We start from the raw sequence: 19,199 nt of genomic DNA on the forward strand, positions 1-19,199 counted from the left end.
TCGGTTACTACTTAAGTACAAACTATTTAAAAATCATGAACACGAATAGTTGCTACTCGAGATAAAAGATTGGTCGTGATGAACAAACATGAGATCAGTATTTCACCTGGTTATTCATTACCTGCTCCTTCAGTAGTTCCTTCAGTAGTTCACAAAGGTTTACAGAATTAACAGATAAAGTAACAAATATAGTAATTGTTTGGGATGAAAGATGCACCATGATTCATTAATGATGAATTAACATGAGATGAATATATAACTTGGTTCGGGGATAACTAATAGATAAGTATTATTATAATACTATATTAATTGTGCCCCTCGAAGCAAAGTGTTACCAATCTCTTTGTGTCATTCATCACAAAGGCCTTATTGACCGGCATGGACGTATAAACATAAGAAAATAAATCCCTGCAAAGGTATTATCAATACAAACCGTATTCCGTGCACGACTTTAATGTCCACACCCATGCAATATCTGCCAAGCAAATAAAATGACAAGACAGAGCACGATTTCTTGCAAAACCACTCATTTCATACCGATATAATCAGTTTATTCGTGTGCTTTCAAATATTGAACGCTAGATGGAGACATGTTTTTTTTATTAAAAAAATCTTTGAAACTCTAGAAGCGCTGCTAAGTTGAATATTGTGCAGCTTGTTGGATTGATCACTGGAAATTGGAAATTTTTTAAAAACCCACTATAACTGCACGCTTAAATATGTTAATTGGTATACTATACATACTTCTCTTTACTTATTAAGATAATTCTAATAAATTTTTCGTGAAACCGTTCAAATGGCTTACGAGTGAAATAATGACAGTACGTTTTGAATATTTTCTAACATTCACGACGAATTAAAGTAATCGACGAATTAAAGTAATAAGTTGGCCTACATTTATAGTCGGTACGGCATGCTCACCAGTCATGCAGATTGTATCTCAAGGGTTTGTGTTTTCTTTCTAATAAATGTAGGCTTTTAAACAATAATAGGCTTATAAGTAAACGAAAAACATAGAACATCACAAGAAATGTGTAGGATAACATAATACATGGGAAAACATTTTAAAGAGCACAAACAATACTAGTCAGATGTATTATTGCGTTATCATTGTAATGCTCATATGACAACTTTTAGGTTATATGGGCGAAAGGTTGAAAATAGGTTTCCTTCATAATTGATTAGTTTTGTTTCAAATTTCGTTATGGCTAAACATATTTCAGTTTAATTTGATCTGATATATTGATAATGTAGGTTGGTTGATCTGCGTGATACAAACACGTTTTAAATTGTCAGCCTTGGGAGGCGGAGCAGCTTCCCAGATCCTTCACAGCCACGGTCTGTGTCTTTAAGCAGAAATAAGCAGCGTCCATAGTAGCTTGTGTAGTCCCTCCCTTTCCTGCAGCAGTGAAATAGGGGGAAACCCTGAAAAACAGAGCAGGAGAAACGGAGCGCATTTGCTTAAAAATCCCTGCTAACGTTTGCTGCGAAACCATGGGCTAGCGGGCTGGAAATAATGCTACAGCAACGGGACAGGCAGAACGGACACATGGGATTCAGAATTACTATCCAGTTCCCATTTGCAGCTATTTTATTTTCCTGGACGCCACAAAAGAGGCTGAACCAAGCTGAAGCAAATAGGGATGAGCGCTGATGTTCGCCGATGAATGAAGGAAAGTACGTAACAGTGGAATAAACTGCGAGGGAGAAAGCGAAGAAACGTCGGATTCGGCTGTTCTGCTGATCGATACTTTTTTTTTTTATTCATCTGGACCTTTTCTATGGGAAGCAGATGTTCCCATGTGATACATTGGAGGGGGGGGGGTTTCCGACCAGTTTTTGGATGCTGAGCGATAATAATGCAAGCAGAAACCACGCGTTATGGATTTAAAATGAAGATACATTCCGACGTCTACAGTAAAGGATAAATGGTATTATTGTTGTTGAATATACCGGGACAAAATTAATGAGGAAAATTTTAATGATCCAGGAAAGACAAAGTAAAACCCGGATGAATATATATCTACTGTAATCCTGGATCCTTTGAGAAGGAGATGTCTGTTTATGTACTTTACGAGACTGACAAGTTAACATTTTTAGTTGTAGCTGAAATAATAAATCGAGTAAATTAATTGACTGCTGTTAGATCGCTTACATTCGAGAAAATACCGTTCTTCTGCTAACAATGGTAGAACCTGTAGGTTTTGTTGAGGCTTGGAAAGCTCAGTTCCCAGAATCAGACCCCCCCATGATGGAGTTAAATACGGTGGGGGACATTGAACAGGAACTGGAAAGATGCAAAGCTTCTATCCGGCGCCTGGAAATGGAGGTGAACAAGGAGCGCTTCCGCATGATCTACCTGCAGACATTGCTGGCCAAAGAGAGGAAGAGCTATGATGGAAAGAGATGGGGGTTCAGGAGGACATCCCAGAATAATGAGGACGACCAGCCCTCTGGGAACGATGGTCATCTACGAGAGCTGGTAGAGGTGGACAGAAGTAGTGTTCCGGTTCTAGGGGAAGAGAAGTCCAGACCTAAGCCTCCTCTTGCTAAGAAGCCATCTTCCCATGCTGAAGATTATACACCCTCGTTGGCTGAAGAGACACCTCAGGGTGAGACTGAAGAGATGAACAGGTGTAAGTATTATGGAGAAGGTGATTCTGTTGGGCCCTCGCCATCCCGACAGAGGGGAGGAGCTTCTGGGCGAAAACCCGGAGCAGCCATGGCACCTACTGAGAAGGAGGAGCATGGAGACGCCTCCCTACAAGAGAGGTCTGGTTTGGGCCTGGGGGTTGCTGCCTTGCGCTCCAACTTTGAGAGGCTTAAACGGGCCAACTCACACTCATCGGCAGAAGCCAGGGGTCTCTCTGAGAAACCATTTTACGTCAACATGGAGTATCATCATGAAAAGGGGCTCGTGAGGGTCAATGACAAGGAGGTGTCAGACAAGATCAGCACCCTGGGCAGTCAGGCCATGCAGATGGAGCGCAAGAGATCCCTGCACTCTCTAGCGGGCTTGGGCGAGCTCCAGCGGGCCGGTACCAAGGGACGCCCTGCCGAAACCAGCTGTGGCTATGACGCCGAATACGAAGACGTCGAACTGAACCCGCAGTTCCTCAGGAATAACATGGTACGGACAAATGGCAGCAAGACGGACCGCCAGAAGCGGGCACCGCCACGCAGGCAGACGTCGGACTTCCAGCCGTACACCAGCGTCTATGTGGGTGGGATGATGGGCGACCGTGGTGGGGATAGCGGGCACCTCACCTGGCCGCGGAGGTCCTACTCACCTGGGAGCTTCGACGACGTCGGTGGCGGCTACACGCCAGACTGCAGCTCCAACGAGAACCTGACGTCCAGCGAAGAGGACTTCTCCTCCGGCCAATCGAGTCACGTGTCGCCGAGCCCCACCACCTACCGCGTGTTCCGAGAGAAGAGCCGCTCACCTTCCCAGCATTCCCAGCAGTCCTTTGATAGCAGCAGCCCCCCCACCCCACAGTCCCAGAAGCGACACAAACAGCAGGTGGTGGTATCAGAGGCCACCATCGTGGGAGTCAGGAAAACCGGGCAGATCTGGCCCAATGATGGTGACTCGACTCCTTCCAGCCGGGCATCACATGACAACAGCTTTCAAGGAGACATAGGTGGGTGCATGGTAAAGTGTTTTATGCTTGAAATAGTTCCACCTGGAAGCGATTGGGCTATTATAATGGACACCTCATGTTTCTGCCGATAACATTGCACACAGGTGTAATCCTTCAAGACAGAATGTAGTGTCTTCCGGGTCATTTGTAGTATTATTCTGATTATTCTGGCATGGTTTGTGGACACGAGGAATTTTAATGCCCTTCGTTCATGAGCATTTTTCCGTGGCTTTGCTTTTTTATTCAAGCCGCCGCGCAAGAACATTGCTGACGTTTTTCACCTTGTTAGCGCGGTCGCTGTTTGCGTTTTATCTCCCCCCCCATTTAATTGTGGCAGCGCTGGTCTAGGTGGAGCTCAGTCTCGCGCTACTGTGGATTTCTGTCATCCTGGATCAGTGTTGCTAACGGCACTGTAGGGAGGGGGGCGGGATCGCGCTCGCTGCTCTAGGTACTAGCACACCCCCCCCCCAGATCTCCGGCAGAGTTGCGGTTCACTGGCACAGGTGGCCGATAAGCGGACCAGGGTAGAAGACGCTTAAATCACGGTCTGCTGGGAGTTTTATGTGGCTTAAAATACGAGTTACGTTTGCAAAAATTCTTTACCTCTATGGTCAGGTTTTGAATTAGAATTATAGACCAGAGCACATTGCAGTTGAACGCATTTTTCATTGTATATAATTGTTTCCATTATATATAAATGTTTTGTTTAAGCAATTTCCGTTGAGTAGGAATGTAATACCGAGATCCATTTGGGATTTAGACTTGCCCATAGTAGAAGTATTATAATAAGTGAACAGTTTCATGAAAGTATTGGAAAGATCCGGAACTCCTGTGTTGTTTAAATTAAATGGCTCTTATTTTTGGTGGTATGCTGCCATTGTCGGTTTCTGTGGTGGGTGGGTGTGACCTGAAGCACCTAAATGGCGTGACTTGGTGCCCCTTTCCCCGATCCCGCGCGTGTGTGTGTGTGTGTGTGTGTGTGTGTGTGGGGCGGGGGGGGGTGTCGGGTGTCTGTTCCGGAGGGGGAGCAGGTGATCCAGCTGGCATCCATGCAGATTCATCCTGTGCTGTTAAACAAGGAACCAGCCTGTCTCCAGTGATTTCGACAAGTTCTTTGCATCGTGCAGTTCGGTGAGAGTTGGGGGGAGGCTGACATGTTTGGGATCCCGAGTTTGGGAGAGGTTCCTGGCAGCCTGCCTTCGCCTAGGCGGTGACCCGTGGCTCCGCCCATAGGGCGTGGTTTCTGCGTGCAGTAGGGTGTGCCCGTTCTTTATCTGCACGCTGCGTTCCGGGCCGTTTGGACAGCATGCCAAGGCAGATCTGTAAACCCGCTGCTTTCGCGTAGGGTTCAGATCCGTTTATCAGGCTAAAGCTCATCTGTATCTTCAGTATCAATTTTAGCATAAAAAAACACGGGAGGAAAACTTTTTAATGGCGTTGTATGCTGGGTAGCGGTGTTACCTCATACCACTGAGTTTGACGGTTGGAATCGCACCTCGGCTCTGAGTCTGTGCAGTTTGCATGTTCACCCCGAGTTGTCTGGGATTCCTGCAGCTGCTGTGGTTTGCACCTGCAGTCAAACACATGCAATTAGGCATATTGACACTGCTGATTTGTCCGGTTGTGTGTATGTATGAGCTGTGGGATGTACCCCTGCCTTGTGTCTCTGCTTGATGAGGAAAAGTAGTTAGAGGAAGGATGGAAAAATGGATGGAAAGCAGAGATGAATGGAAATGCTTGGAGGTTATTAGGTGTTTTTGAATGGGGGTGTGTCTGCAGTTTCTAGCAGTATGGGATTACTGCTGGGGTAAAAAATGGCTAAGGATGTGTTTTGAAAATGGATAGGGGTGGTGTTTCAGTGTGGGGGGGGGGCTCCTTATTTGGTGCCTGAAGTGGCCGATCCCTCCTATTGTGTGATCGCAGGTGTGGTTGCAGGTAATGCCAAGTGCTGCGCCTCCGTGCTTCTCCCATGCGTCTGTCTGTCACCTTTATCCCCCCCACCCAAGCCCTTGCTGCAGGTCTTTGTGCTCTTTGTATCAATAAGGCTTGGTGGAGGTCCGAGGGGGGGGCTCATGTAGGTGGGAATGTCACGCCCCCCCCCCCCCGTTGGCTCTCCCTTGTTGGGGTCACACTTTGTCACTTGGGTTTCGCCTGAAACTTTGGCCCCACCGTTTTGTGTCACCACGCCTCAGCATAGCCGACTCCATGGACCTTTCCGGGGGGGTCCTGCGGCGGCAGTGGCTCCTGTATCACCGCCAGCCCAGTATCCGTCTGTAAGCCCATCTGCTGGAGGTGAAAACTGCCCAGTTTACCGGGCCTGATTAGCGGAATGATGTTACATTGTTTTTTTACTCACTCTGGAAAACAGAAGATGAATCTGCCTCCAAGATTTAATAGTGGATTAAAAATGTGTCTCCGGCCGTATGAAGATCTCTGTCATTCGATTAGCTGTGTCTTTGGTCCTGGTGCTGTGATCTCAGCCGGCGATATCGACCTGGTGGTTTCTGGCTGTGCAGTAGATCTGACATGTTCTGTGGTAGCACTTTCATACTGGGAATGTAACTGTCATCATTCTGCCAAAAAGCACGTTATGAATAAGGTGTGAAGTTGTGTTTTTAAATTTCTCTCCTTCTCCTGTGCTCATGTCTATCGGTCTCTCTCTCTCCCTAGCTCCCTCTCTTTTTCTCTCTTCCCCCTTTCCATCCCCCCCCCTCCTAATTCATATTGGCAGGCTTCCTCTCTGAACGCCTGGGTACTGTTTGTCTGTCTGTCTTCCATCTGGGTGGTGTTTGGTGGGGCTGGGCTCGGATTAGGAGGCAGGGAAACCTGAAGCCTGCGGCCATGCGGATGCCCGTTTGGCGACGGCCTTTTGTGCGGCGTGTTGCCCCATCGACAGGAATGAGGAAGCCCATGTGATCCCAGAGAGGCTTGCACTTCCAGTTCTGGAATGTTCCCATGTGTGTCCTTGTTTTCACCTGAAGAGTTCGGTGTTTTTTTGCCCCCTCACTCAGTTCCTGGTTTGCTGTTTTTTTTCGTTGGGGGCGGGGGATGTTCTGCTGGCTGCTCCAGCCAGGATCGCTTATAAAAGGAAGCTTTGATCCCAGCTTGTGGGGCTAGATCCGGTGTTTTCGGTGCTGGGAAGGCTGCTTTCCGGTGCCTGGTGGAAGGGATCCCATCCAGGTGCTTGTGGTCTAGGCCCCTGTGTCCCCGGGTGTGACTGCCACATTGTAAACCCTGTAAGCTTGACGACCACGATTAACCCGCCCTGTCTCCTGGCACTCCAGATAAATCCCACTCAGCGTTTGTTTCCTGAGAATGGTTACTCTCCTGTTTGCCTCCATCACTGAGGTCAGGTCTAGCTCGCTGCTTACTGTGATTCCTGTGTGGAGGAACCATACAAACACCTCCCATCCATCTGTTCATCCATCCATCCATCCATCCACCCCTCCATCCCCCATGGAATTCCACTGCAGAGTTTTAGAGGGTGGCATGTTATTGATGTAGTCTACATTCTTGCCACATATTGTGGGGGGGGGGGTTGAATTTTGGCCATGAGGTGACAGTACTGACAGGACTTTAATTAAAATAGTTATAAATGGAACTGCTGGTTCGTTTTCTGACACGCACCCCCAGCGCCCCCTGACTGTGTGCTCACACTACATATTTTTGAGGTACTGCTGTATGTAGTGACCCCCACCCCAGTCGACCTTAGCGTGAGATGAGTAACAAGGGAGGGAAGACAAATGTTTCTAAAAATTGTGCTGAACTTACTCCCTCACCTCCACTGGCAGCAACCGAGGGCAGAAAACAAGGAGATTAAACAAAGGATTATTTGCCCCTGTGGGGTGATTTGTGCCTTAGATGGTTAGGGGGCGGTGCCTGTTTCTGCAAGGCTCTGGCTTCAGATCCTCCAGCTGAATAACTATAAATCTGCCCCCTCGTCCCCCACTGTTGCAGGGTGGCTGTCTCCCCCTCTGCTCTCACCTCTATGAGAGCACTACGTAAGTAAGGGTGGGCGATATGGCAACAGTATCGCATCACGATTTTTTTAGGCACGATCACGATCCACAATTTTATCACTTAGCCTTAGAAACCCACATGAAAATCAATTTTACAAGTTACTGAACAATAGTCAAACTAATTCCCCTATTTAAAAAAAATACAGCCTTATAAGGTAACAATAACCAAACAGAAAAACACTCAGCATACTGTTTGGGGTGTTACTTTTGAGGTGTTTGGAAAGGTTAATCACGCTGTCATCTGACATGTCAACCTAATCTTTGCAAATTTTGCAGATAATTATTGTTTGCACCATATTGGTTTTGGAAAATCCAGGTATGTTTTACGTTACCGATGCCAAACTCTTTTTAGGGACCAACTGCTTCATGTCGTCGATGTTGCCCAGTAGGGACTGTATTGCACATTGGGACAAGAGCCTGAAAGGAGAGAGGAGGAGATCCAAGTCCCTACCTACTGTTTGCTATCGCCAGTTTATTGGTCTGTCGAAACAGATTTGGCAGACAAAACAAGATGCTGTAAAACTGCAACTATCTGCGACTGATTGCATCTCTCCGTAAAGGCAGATCGTGGAGATATTTTAATCGCATAATATCGTGAAATCACACATCCCTACCTGTATTTCCATGTGTGCCTGTGTCATTGGGGTTTCCTAAAAACTATCCAGTTTGCCCACGGGGGTGAATAAAATGCCTTTGTTGTACCATCGGGTCATCAGCTCTAGACATTTTCCTTCGTTCGTTTGATAGATGGGAGAGTCCGAAACTCAGGGGATTAAAGTCAGAGGTCATGCAAACGCAGCGGGGGAGTCTAATTGTTCTTGAAATCTACGGAAATCAATATAAAATAATCAATCACGGGTATTGCATGTGAGGGCAGTGGACAGTCTGGGGGTGAATTGCAGTCTGTGAATTGCAGTCTGGCTTTTGTCTGCTGACCAGCTGGAATCAGCACAGTGCTGACATGCGCAGTGGCCTCCTATTCTGAATTCTTCCTGCCAAAATGAATTTGTCTGTTCCCACTTACCACACCGATGTGGAGAATTTATGGCAGATACTGATAACCAATGTGCTTTTGTACAATATTACTATGTAATTGGACCAGGTTAGATTTCATAAACTGTTTTGTTTTTAAATATAAACCCAACAAAATGTCATTCTTTAACCGTTTCTGAAATATGGCTATTGGGGTCTCTCTCCCCTGGCCTCACGAGTGGAGACGTTGCTTTCATTTCCACAGCGTGTTTCTGAAGTTCATTGTAGGACTTTGCTACAAACTGCCTCAAAACTTTGTTTTTCAATCTTTAATTTGGTGCCGGTTTTGTGGGTTTTTTAATAAACTTTTATGAGAAAATTGAGAATGAAATAGACCAATATTTGAAATCTTGTTTTTTTTTTTCTTTTACACTTTCATGTATATGGTGTAGATTGGCGAAGAGTAAGAAATAAACTTTGTTTTCATGATAAATGTAATTAAATATGATATTTCTGAGAAGCTTTTACAAAGTCCTGCAGTCAGTGGGCTCACCTGCCGGTACCTGACATCACTGATAGCAACAATCAGCTAACCTCTGAGCTGCAGCAACATCACTTCATAAGATCCTGTGAACGTGTGAATCAGCCCCGTCATGTGTGGCAGGAGGCGGCAGATGGTGAAAAGTGGGGTGAGGGGTAGGGCAGGAATAGCAGTGGGCGGGGCTTGGAGTCAGGAGCCAACCAGAAAGGGTCTTTCAGTCTGACCGCAGCACCAACGTTGAGTCTCGGGCTTGGTCCTTGTTGCCGAAGTGATGGCACATGGAAACGATGCCGCTGAGCAAAGAAGGATGGAGAAAGGGTGGTTCCCTCCTGTGCTGTTGGGGCACCATGGAGCCTCTTGCTGCAGGCATGCGCCGATCCGTTACTGACGCCTGGGCGGGAGGCTGTGCTTCATGGCTCTTCGTTTATGGCGTCATAAATCTGCACATTACTTGGGGGGGGTGTTGACCTCTCGTGGCGCTCGGAGCCGGCCTCCAACCACGCCGGGGCTGATTCAGGCTTAATGGATCGTTAAGACGGGATGGCGGAGACGAGACCCAGTAGGGGGTTTGGGGGGGAGTGGTCTCCTTCTCCTTATTACTCCTTATTGCCATTATTCATCGTTTAATCTGGTAGCAGACAGGCCGCCAAGCCATAATGTCCCTCGCCGGCCTTTCTGGAACATGCTGCAGTGCTCGCGCTACTCTTATTCCCCATTTTTACTGGGGTTTTCAAAGTTATATGTCATAAATTACACCGGTTATGTGTTTCCTTTACTCTGTCCCCCACCCCACTTACCACACCCCCACTCTGCTTACTCTGTCTCCTTCCACTTACTCTGATGTATAAATGTGTGTTTGGTCCTAAGTTGAGTTTTGGTTTTTTGTGGCCACACGTCTTTGCACTCGTTTGGCCTTTGCTTGATGCCGTATTCCCGGCCTGTCTGTGCTCTTCTCCCGAACGAATCGCGGCGGAGTGTGTCTCTCGTGGATTAGCTCCCAATCAGGCCATTCCGAGGTTTCTTACCTCGACACGTTTGTTTCATATGGGTAATGCCTGGCAATAGGGAATTCGGAACCTGGAGCTGAGAGTCAAGGAGGAGGTCATATGAGAAGGGGTGGAGTTATTGATCTCATCGGGAAAACCGAAAGCTGTCTGGCTCCTCCGTGGTCACATGACACTTTCAGGACGCTTAAAGATCTGTGTGTGCGAATGTGCCGAGCTTCTGCTCGCACCGCTGTCGAGGCAGCAAGCTTGGACGAACAGTCACATCCATTGTGCCCCGACCACCATGACGAATGGCTGCAGTAGCCCAAGTGTGGAGAGTGTTATTTAACCCCCCCCCCCCCCCAACAGTATTAATCATGTGTTTTTTTTTATCCAGCATTCCGAGGGTCGGGGGTGATCTCCAGCATTCCTGGCGTGAGCGAAGCCCTCTGACGGGCCGTGAAGAAGACAAAAGGGGGGGGGGGGGTTGCTGGCTTGTCCAGACAGATGGGAGGGGAACAGGGGGAGAGGCCAGGGTGGGGGGGTCATCGGGGCTTGGGCTGGGCACAGTGCCCATCGCGTGCTGGGCCTGGGGGGGCGTAGCCCTCAGAGCAGCTGCTCCGAGAGAGCGGGACCCTTTCTGGCTGCTGGTGGGCAAACACGAGGGGCCCTCAGGGGCCATCTGTGCTGCCTGGGGCCCCATTTGCTCCCATTCAGGGAAGCTGGGGAGCTTGTTTCGCTTTTGTCCCAAACTGTCATTATTTCACTACAGATTTTGGCCTTTAGTGACGATGTTTACCCAGGATTCCCTGTCATTGTGGTTAGAATGATGCGTCTCATAGCCCCAGCCTCGATACCGGAAGCCGGCCTTCGCATTTGCCACGGAGGCGATGTTTTTGAGCTGTGGCGTTTGGCAAGGGTCTGTTCTGGCACTCCCTTGATCACACCTGGCAGAAGCTGATCTTGTTGGATCCAGGCATCGCCGTTGAAGTTGCCGCTAGAGCGGATTTATGTGGAGATGGTTTTCAGAGAGCAGACAGCCCTTGTTGGGGAGAGGGAACAGCACCGGGGGAGTTTTAGAGTAAACGGAGCCTGAAGGTCAGCTGACTGACTCTGATTGGTAGGCTTCCTTTGTCCCGCCCCCTCCCCTGGCAGCCCTGCATGGGAAAGTGCTGCCAGGACTGTCCCACTCAAATGATGTTTTTTCCATTCCTCTCAATTGAGATTCATGAGAAGGATTTGGGATTTAATGGAGTCCCCCCCACCCCTCCACCCCCTCGAGTGAGGTGCGTGTCACCTGTCAGCTCAAGGGGGGGCCCTGGTGCAGATTTGGGGGGCTGAGCGAGTTGGCCAGGGATCAAAGAGTTACGGTTCAAGTGTCATCGGCCTCTGCTGTGGGATCGGGGGGGTGGCTGTCGGTCACCCGACCGGGGCGAGCAGGAGCCGAGGACGGCCCTCTCATTGGACGACTGCTGCTGGGTCATCGCCCAGCACTGTTACTGCTTGGGTGCAGATTATCTGGTGCTTACTGTTGTAGAGGTTTTGAAACAAAGCACTTCGCTGGCATGCTGCCTAATCCCAGAATGCATCCTGAGCCCAGAACCAGCCCAGACGTCATCTTAACTGCTGTGCTGCTGCTTTTATTCTATACATTCCCTTCCCTCAAAGACTGGTTTTCTGCTGGCTTTCCGTCTGTCTTATCTCTTAACTGCTTTATTGAAGTCTGTCCATCAGTCCATCTGCTTATCCAGGTCAGGTTCGCGGGGGATTTGTCGAAGTAATTATCCTAACAGGAAGTCAACTGCAGGGATGGGGGAGGGGCATCCCTGGCAGGATCCAATCAAAGCTGCTTAAGGTTAGCATTTTACAAGCAAATGGGTTCCAAGGAGAGGTGACGCTGAAGTGAATAAACGGAAGTTAAAAGCCAAGAGTTCCATCGAGCAGAGCAAGGCCCAGTTTATGTCCCTGCTCAGTCATTGAGACACTGAGCTGCCTCTTCCAGTCGATGTCAGCCTGTCGTAGCCGTCCAGGGACACGTTACACTTGGCCAGCTTTTTGCCTTGTGTACCCTGAAACATCCTGGCTTGTTGGGTATCGCTTCCTCGTGCAGCTCTGCGATTAGTAGTTTGAGGCTTTGGGAAAATCCTGCCTTGTGGTTGGGCTGGTACTATGTCGTGTAATATTATGTTATCTCTTCACTTTGGGTCTTCTTCACATGCATCGAAAGGGCTCTTATTCTGAATAGTACGCAAGATTTGGACATAAATGGATGCTCTTTATCTTGAGCAGTTGCAGATCTGTTCTTCCCCTTTGGTTTCAGTGTCAGGTCTGACCGCCCATTTTACTCCCACGTCGATATTTACGTGGTGGCGTGACTATCTCACCGCACTCTCTGGCTCCCAGATGGAAAGACGCTATTTTTGGTCTTACTCGGGCAGCCTTGACAGACAGCTTACTTCCAGGAAAGGCCGTCTTCAAGTGAGTCGGGAGACCGGATCCCACTTATCACAGTTCCAGGACAGGAGCAGATTCTGAGGGGGGTTCATCTGCATGCCACATTCACACCTTTACTATATCTGACATCTTTTCCCAGGCCGATATCTACACTCCTGGCCAAAAATTGGGCCAAACCCTAATTGCAGAACATTAAGCTTTGGCCCACTTTCCCCCCAGGGGTGTACATCTGGGCACCTTGGGCAGCTCTCTGAAATTTCACAGATGCTAGCTATGATTTATAGATGCTCTCTTGTATGTAGTCTTTGCATGCCAGGTGGCAATCACTAATTATGATGCCCCCGGTGGCCTGTTTGTGGTTTAGCGCCTGCTGACTTTCCTCGCCGGTGGTCACAGTTGCGTGAACAACGCCTGGCTCTGCCCTGTCCTCCACGTCCGCATGTTTCGATCGTCTCCTTATCCATCTGTGCTTTATCAGCAGATTCAGAGATCTTTGGAATTATCGGAAATGGTTACGGTAATGATGGTGCAATGCTTAGCACTGTCTCCTTATACCTCTGGCTGTGTGCGTGTGCGTGTGTGTGTGTGTGTGTGTAGTTTGCATGTTCTCCTTGTGTCGTCGTGTAAAAATGAAAAACAGCCCTGTGGTATATGGTCCTGGTGTCGGGGAACACAACATGTCCACATGCTTGCTTGATGTTTCAGATCCATGGTGGATATGTCCTGTGTTCTGGCCTGAAGTACTGAATGTCTCCTTTCGTATCGTTTCATACATGCGTGCACCACCCAATGTTCAACCCCCCCAGTCCCAGACTGCGTCACCTGGTTCTTGGCTTTGAAGGCTGACGGGACGCTGGTTCGCGGTTCGCTCTGTTGCATGAGGTGGCCCCCTCGTGGTTTCCCCCGGCTAATGTGGGTGTGTCACTGGAAAGTTTGGGTCTGGGACAGCATTTCGGCTGGGGTGGAGCCTCAGGAAGGAGGTGATGGGGTGTGTGTTGGGGGGGGGGGTAACAGCGGCGGGGGGGGGGAAGCTTACAAAGCTGCCTGCTTCATAGTTTGCCAACATTTCAGCCGTCACTCAGTATGTGGGATCCAAAGATAACAACCAACTGGGGGGGGGGGCAGTTTTTGTGCGCAGTACCAGGTGGTGCGGCACAGCGCTGGCGGCCTGCTCTGGGGGAGGCTGAGGTTTTGGTTTGGGCTGGGAGCTTTGGCGATGGGGTGATGAAGCTGCACCCATTTACGTGGGACAGAACCTCTCTGTTCTCTGTGCTGAGCGGCTCTATGCCCCTAGTATGAACTTATCCCTGACTGAATACTGTCAGAGAACATTTCAAATAAGTAAAGTAAGTGCAAATACAGTGCGATATAACATTTCTTTATTTGTTATAATGATTGTTATAACAAATAAAATAAACAAATTCTGTGTGTTCTTAAGAAGGAACACCCCACTTTACAATCTAAGAAATAAGGTATAGTCCTGAGATCCATCCCACCCACATAGGCCCTGACCACTGCTGGCTCCACCCACTGCTAGCCCCATCTCCCATCCCACCCACATAGACCCTGCCTACTGCCACCCCCAGCTTCCATCCCACTGACTCCCTGAGGTCCTGTCTGCCACTGGGCTGCTGTCTCTGCTGTCTGTCAGAGGGGTTCTCGTCTCAAGGGATGCTGGTTAATTATTCTTCATGAGCAGTGTCCTCATCTGCTGTTTTTACAGGTGTCCTCCTGTCTGCTTTGGACTGCTGTGTGGTCACCCTCGTCTTCTCACATGGCGGGGCCGGTTTTTCCGGTTCCATGATCAGAGAGGCTGTTTCGCTGACGTTTCGACCTTTGGGTCTGTCTGGCTCCGTGACCTAATTAGCACGTCTGTCCCTGTAGCCATTCACAGCCTGCTTTGCATCCTCTCACCAGTAACGATGCTGCATTTTAAGTGATTAAACCCTGCAGGACGAGCTGAGCCACATCTCGGCATCTTCTCACGAAAGGAATGCTTCGCAGGTCATCCGTTGCCATGGAAATAGACGCGTGCTTTCTGCACAGTATTAAGTTGTGAAGTGGCCCCCTTTCCTGGGTCCTGATTTGAGTGGGGAGGTGGTGATTGGTACCCACAGTGGCCCAGGTTTTCTGTGACGCCTTAATGGTGACTGTGATTTAGGTTCCCCGCCTTTTTTGCACATGCATAAGCGAATGAGAAGCCTGCAGTGTTTGTCTGCTCTGATATTGTGCTTGAACGGCATGAGGGTTAGGGTTGGGTAGATTTATTTCCTGTCTGCTTTCCGTTCCGAAGCCTTTTGAGAAGTGTGACATCAGCCCACACGTCTGTAGTGTTATTATGACGTGTAATTATCATTTTACCACGTCGTCTATTCGTTGTTGCTAGGGGATCTTAAGTGACACCCCCCCCACACACACACGCATATGTGACACCCCCCCTCCACATGCAGGGGCTCTCCATTCATTTCTGTGGGCGAAACCTTAATCCCTTAAAAATGACAGCTTTAACCCCTACCCAGCCCTGACCTTAACTGTAAACGACCACACAAAATAGTCACAGATATTTATAAAATTGACTTTCCTCTTCTGGGGACTGAAAAAATGGACATTTGGTCCCCATAGTATAACATGTACATCACTCTCTCTCTCTGTCACACACACACACACACACACACACGCACACACACACAGAGTTACACCTAACTTGTGCCTACTTCCCATGACAAGGGCAGGTGTCACCCAGGGGATTCTGGGAGAAAGCCAGCCTTCAGCTATGCGGCTTAAAGCAAAACTGAAGTCTTGTTCAAAACATAACACAGCCTGAGAGATGATTTATGAGAGCCGCATGTAGGTCCTGGGCTGCTGTGATGCAGACATGCTCCCGTGCTCCAGAGGGTGTGGTTCTCTGCCAGTGTGAAGGGTGGTGGACCATCCCTGTTCTTTGTAGATTCTACTTTGATGGCTTACGGCTCTGCAGCCCAGGGATGAGTGTGCATGCGTATGCATGTGTGCATGCTAGTGTATGTCTGCGTGTGCGTATGCATGTTTAGAGGCTGCAGGCTGGAAAGATTTGAAGAGGCCCTGATGTCCCCTGTGGCCACTGTGACACATACTAATTGCAAACAGCTGATTAGTGACTTCCGACTCTCAGCTGGTTCTGCCCTCCCCCCGATTACCAGAGACTGCTGGGAGTTCATGCCCCCCACCCCACCCCGCCCTGCCTCGGCCTACCCGCTGGTGGGTGGAGAACCAGCCTCCCTCAGAGGGACTGATGTCACAGGATGATGTTGTGTTCCAGACCTCTCCTTTCCCTTCCACCCTTCCCAGAATCCTCTTGTTGTGCCACTATTACTTAGTGCCTGACTAATACTATTGCAAAAATCTCTACTAAGGATGAGAACAGACAACATAGTATGCATAAATACAGGAGTGTTTTGACTTGGGGGATGGGTTAGTATCTGAGCGGTAGGGGCACCGTGAAGAGGGGAAGAAGGATGAATGACCGGTGCCTGAAAACTAATTAGAACATGATTGGATTGGTCTGGGTTGGGGGCCCAATATGGTTTGCTTTCATGGGGCCCAGAAACTCTGGCAGTGCCCCTGGTGGGTGGCACAGTAATATTGTCCCTTTGCCTCCAAGACAGAGGGTTCAAATTCCACGGAATAGACAGTTAATATCTCTGTTATTTACCAAGTGTCCTGTAGAAGGTGAATGGTGACGCAGCATATTGTCGTCGTTGTTGCTTTGCCCACGTCTGCGAAGGTTCCACAGCCCCTCTGTGTCGCCACAACACCAAGTGTGTTTCAGTTCTCCACTCGCTCATTATTCCGCGCCGCCTTGCCGTGTGCGCGTCCCTCTTACCTGCTGTCAGTCTTCATGCTCCCGGACCCTGGAAACTGCCACCAAAAATCGAACTGTAAGGTTGACACCTGCCATCCTAGAAACGTGACTCCTGGATTACTGCACTTGTTTGCTGAGGTACCTGTGGCTCCAAATTCCAGCACCTTGAACCCATCTGATTGGTTGGTCCTGCCTCCTCTAGTTGTTTGCACCCACCGCCTCTACAATCTGATTGGTTATCTCTATGAACCAATAATTTTTTCCTTTTGCCCTTTTTTGTATAAATAAACTTCCCACGAGCTGTTCTGCAATTCGAGGCTTGCAGGATCTTTATTCCAGGCTGATAGCATGCACAGCTAAGTCCTTTCAGATTGTTATTACTGGGCTTTTTCTGCTTGACCTATTATGCCACAGATGTAAATAAAAATAATAATAATGGATATGTGAACAACTGAAGTGACACAAGCTTTAATGGTGATCTGGTCGGAAGAACAGGTACAACAAGGTCAGGATAGAATTAAGTGATCGGTGGTGACACAGCACACAACAATGAAATGCGTCCTCTGCATTTAGCCCATATGTGACATCCTGACATAGCAGGGGGCAGCTAAGTCAGCGCCCAGGGAGCAGTACCTTGCTCAGGGTACTTCAGTGGTGCCCTGCAGGTCAGGGATTCGAACCTGCAATCTTTCAATTATAAGTGTATGTCCCTAACCATTAAGCCAGCACTGCCCATATTGTATAGCATAGCAAGAATGACAATTATGACAACACAGTATTGGGAATTTTTCAAATACAGTAAAACCTTGGATTGTGAGTAACTTGGTCTGCGAGTGTTTTGCAAGACGAGCAAAAAATTTGAATAAATTCTAACTTGATAAATCAGTGAGGTCTTGCAATACGAGTATTACGTATACGCTTTGTCTGCCTAGCGTCATATGATCATAACTCAGCCGATGGTTCTTCTGTCTCGCTCTCTCTCTCACTGCGGGATTGTGGGTAATCGTCTCCTATGCTCGCTCTCAGTTGGCGTGCCTCACTCATATAGTCAAAATTTAGTAGAAAAGCACCACCCGAATAAGGGCGTTGCAGTGCGAGCGATGAATCTGTTTAACTAACGACATTTCTGCGAAATCGAAAAGGAGGCAAAAGCTCCTGTCATTGTATAGGTTTCTTGTTAAAGTCACACAAAAAGAAAAAGATTCCAGTGAGCCAACAGATTGTATAACTAGCAGTGATTCCGTTAGTTATAGTGAAAGTCTTCCTATAAAATAACCCTCCTCTTCTCCTCTCTCTCGTCTCCCTCACACCATCCACGATTCTTTTCAAAGGTAAAGTGCGGGTTAATTTATTTAACATATTTTTACTTTATATTTTTGTATATGAACATTTTTGGGTTGTGGAACGAATCATCTGAGTTTCCATTGTTTCTAGTGGGAAAATTTCCTTCGATATACGAGTGCTTTGGATTACAAGCATGTTTCCGGAACGAATTATGCTCACAACTTAAGGTACCACTGTATTATATTACAGGGGCGGCATGGTGGTGCAGTGGTTAGCACTGTTGCTTCACACCTCTGGGACCCGGGTTTGAGTCTCCGGCTGGGTCACATGTGTGTGGAGTTTGCATGTTCTCCCCATGTCGTCGTGGGGTTTCCTCCGGGTACTCCGGTTTCCCCCCACAGTCGAAAAACATGCTGAGGCTAATTGGACTTGCTAAAAAAATTGCCCGTAGGAGTGCATGTGTGAGTGAATGGTGTGTGAGTGTGCCCTGCGATGGGCTGGCCCCCCATCCTGGGTTGTTTCCTGCCTCGCTTCTGGGATAGGCTCCGGACCCCCCGCGACCCAGTAGGATAAGCGGTTTGGAAAATGGATGGATGGATGTATTATATTATATAACATTGCAATGTGATTTTGTTGTAATAAATATTGGAGTATTTATGAAACAAAATATCACAAACCTGTCTAGGAGTGATTCAGACAGCAAGGATGAAAATGATTGTTTGTCTCAGGGAACGCATGTAATGCTCATGCAAAAGCAGCGGTCAATTTTAAACTGATTTTAAACATATACTAGATAATCTTAAAAATGAATAATCGTTAGAATTGCAAAACTTGCTAGGTTTTTTATTCCTGTGACAGAGCAAAAATGTTTTAGTGAGACTTAAACTCCTTGCTTATAATGTAATGTAAGAACTGGATGTGCATAACATTTGTTGATGGTATTAATATCACACATCGCCAAACTCCATTCTTCCTGTGCATGTCAGCGTAGTGACTGTGTTTATGGTCCTGCATCAGTCAAGGCCAATTCTAGGATTTTTGTTTTAAGATCGGGGAGATAATTCATCCACAGGGGTCAACCTGCATATGTTTTATGTGAGTGCCTGGGGAGGTGGTACTCTGGGGGTAATCAACCTTCAGTGGGTGCCTGCCCCCCTGTCGCCCCACCCCTGTATACTCCCCTAGGGTCTGTCCCTTTACGCTGTTCTAGATGCTCCAATTTTGCTGCTGTTAGTGGAATCGGATGCTTTGTCGTTGGACGGGGAGTTAGAGACCGCAAGGGACCTAAAGTGATTCCCGCATCTCGCACTACACTCCCACTCTCCTGATTGGCTGTGCTCGACCGACGGTAACAGTCAGGCTACATCTCCACCCTTTTCTCCCTGTGCTCCTCCGCCTTTCCCCTATGACACCGTTCCAGTGAGCGTCACGCAAGCAGTCACACGAGCGGAGTCGCCC

General features: G+C 48.2%; 1 protein-coding gene across 1 annotated transcript in view; it reads left to right on the forward strand.

The window, feature by feature from the left end:
* The first annotated feature begins 1,365 nt into the window (after window positions 1-1,365).
* LOC125712472 (breakpoint cluster region protein-like) overlaps window positions 1,366-19,199 on the forward strand; it is a 66,591-nt gene continuing 48,757 nt past the window's right edge. The window contains exon 1 of the mRNA XM_048982526.1: window positions 1,366-3,644. Within this exon, the coding sequence (XP_048838483.1) occupies window positions 2,186-3,644 (1,459 nt within the window). The 5' untranslated portion in view covers window positions 1,366-2,185. The remainder of the gene's footprint in view (window positions 3,645-19,199) is intronic.

The sequence above is a fragment of the Brienomyrus brachyistius genome, chromosome 2 (genome assembly GCF_023856365.1).
Source record: "Brienomyrus brachyistius isolate T26 chromosome 2, BBRACH_0.4, whole genome shotgun sequence".
NCBI classification, from domain to species: Eukaryota; Metazoa; Chordata; class Actinopteri; order Osteoglossiformes; family Mormyridae; genus Brienomyrus; species Brienomyrus brachyistius.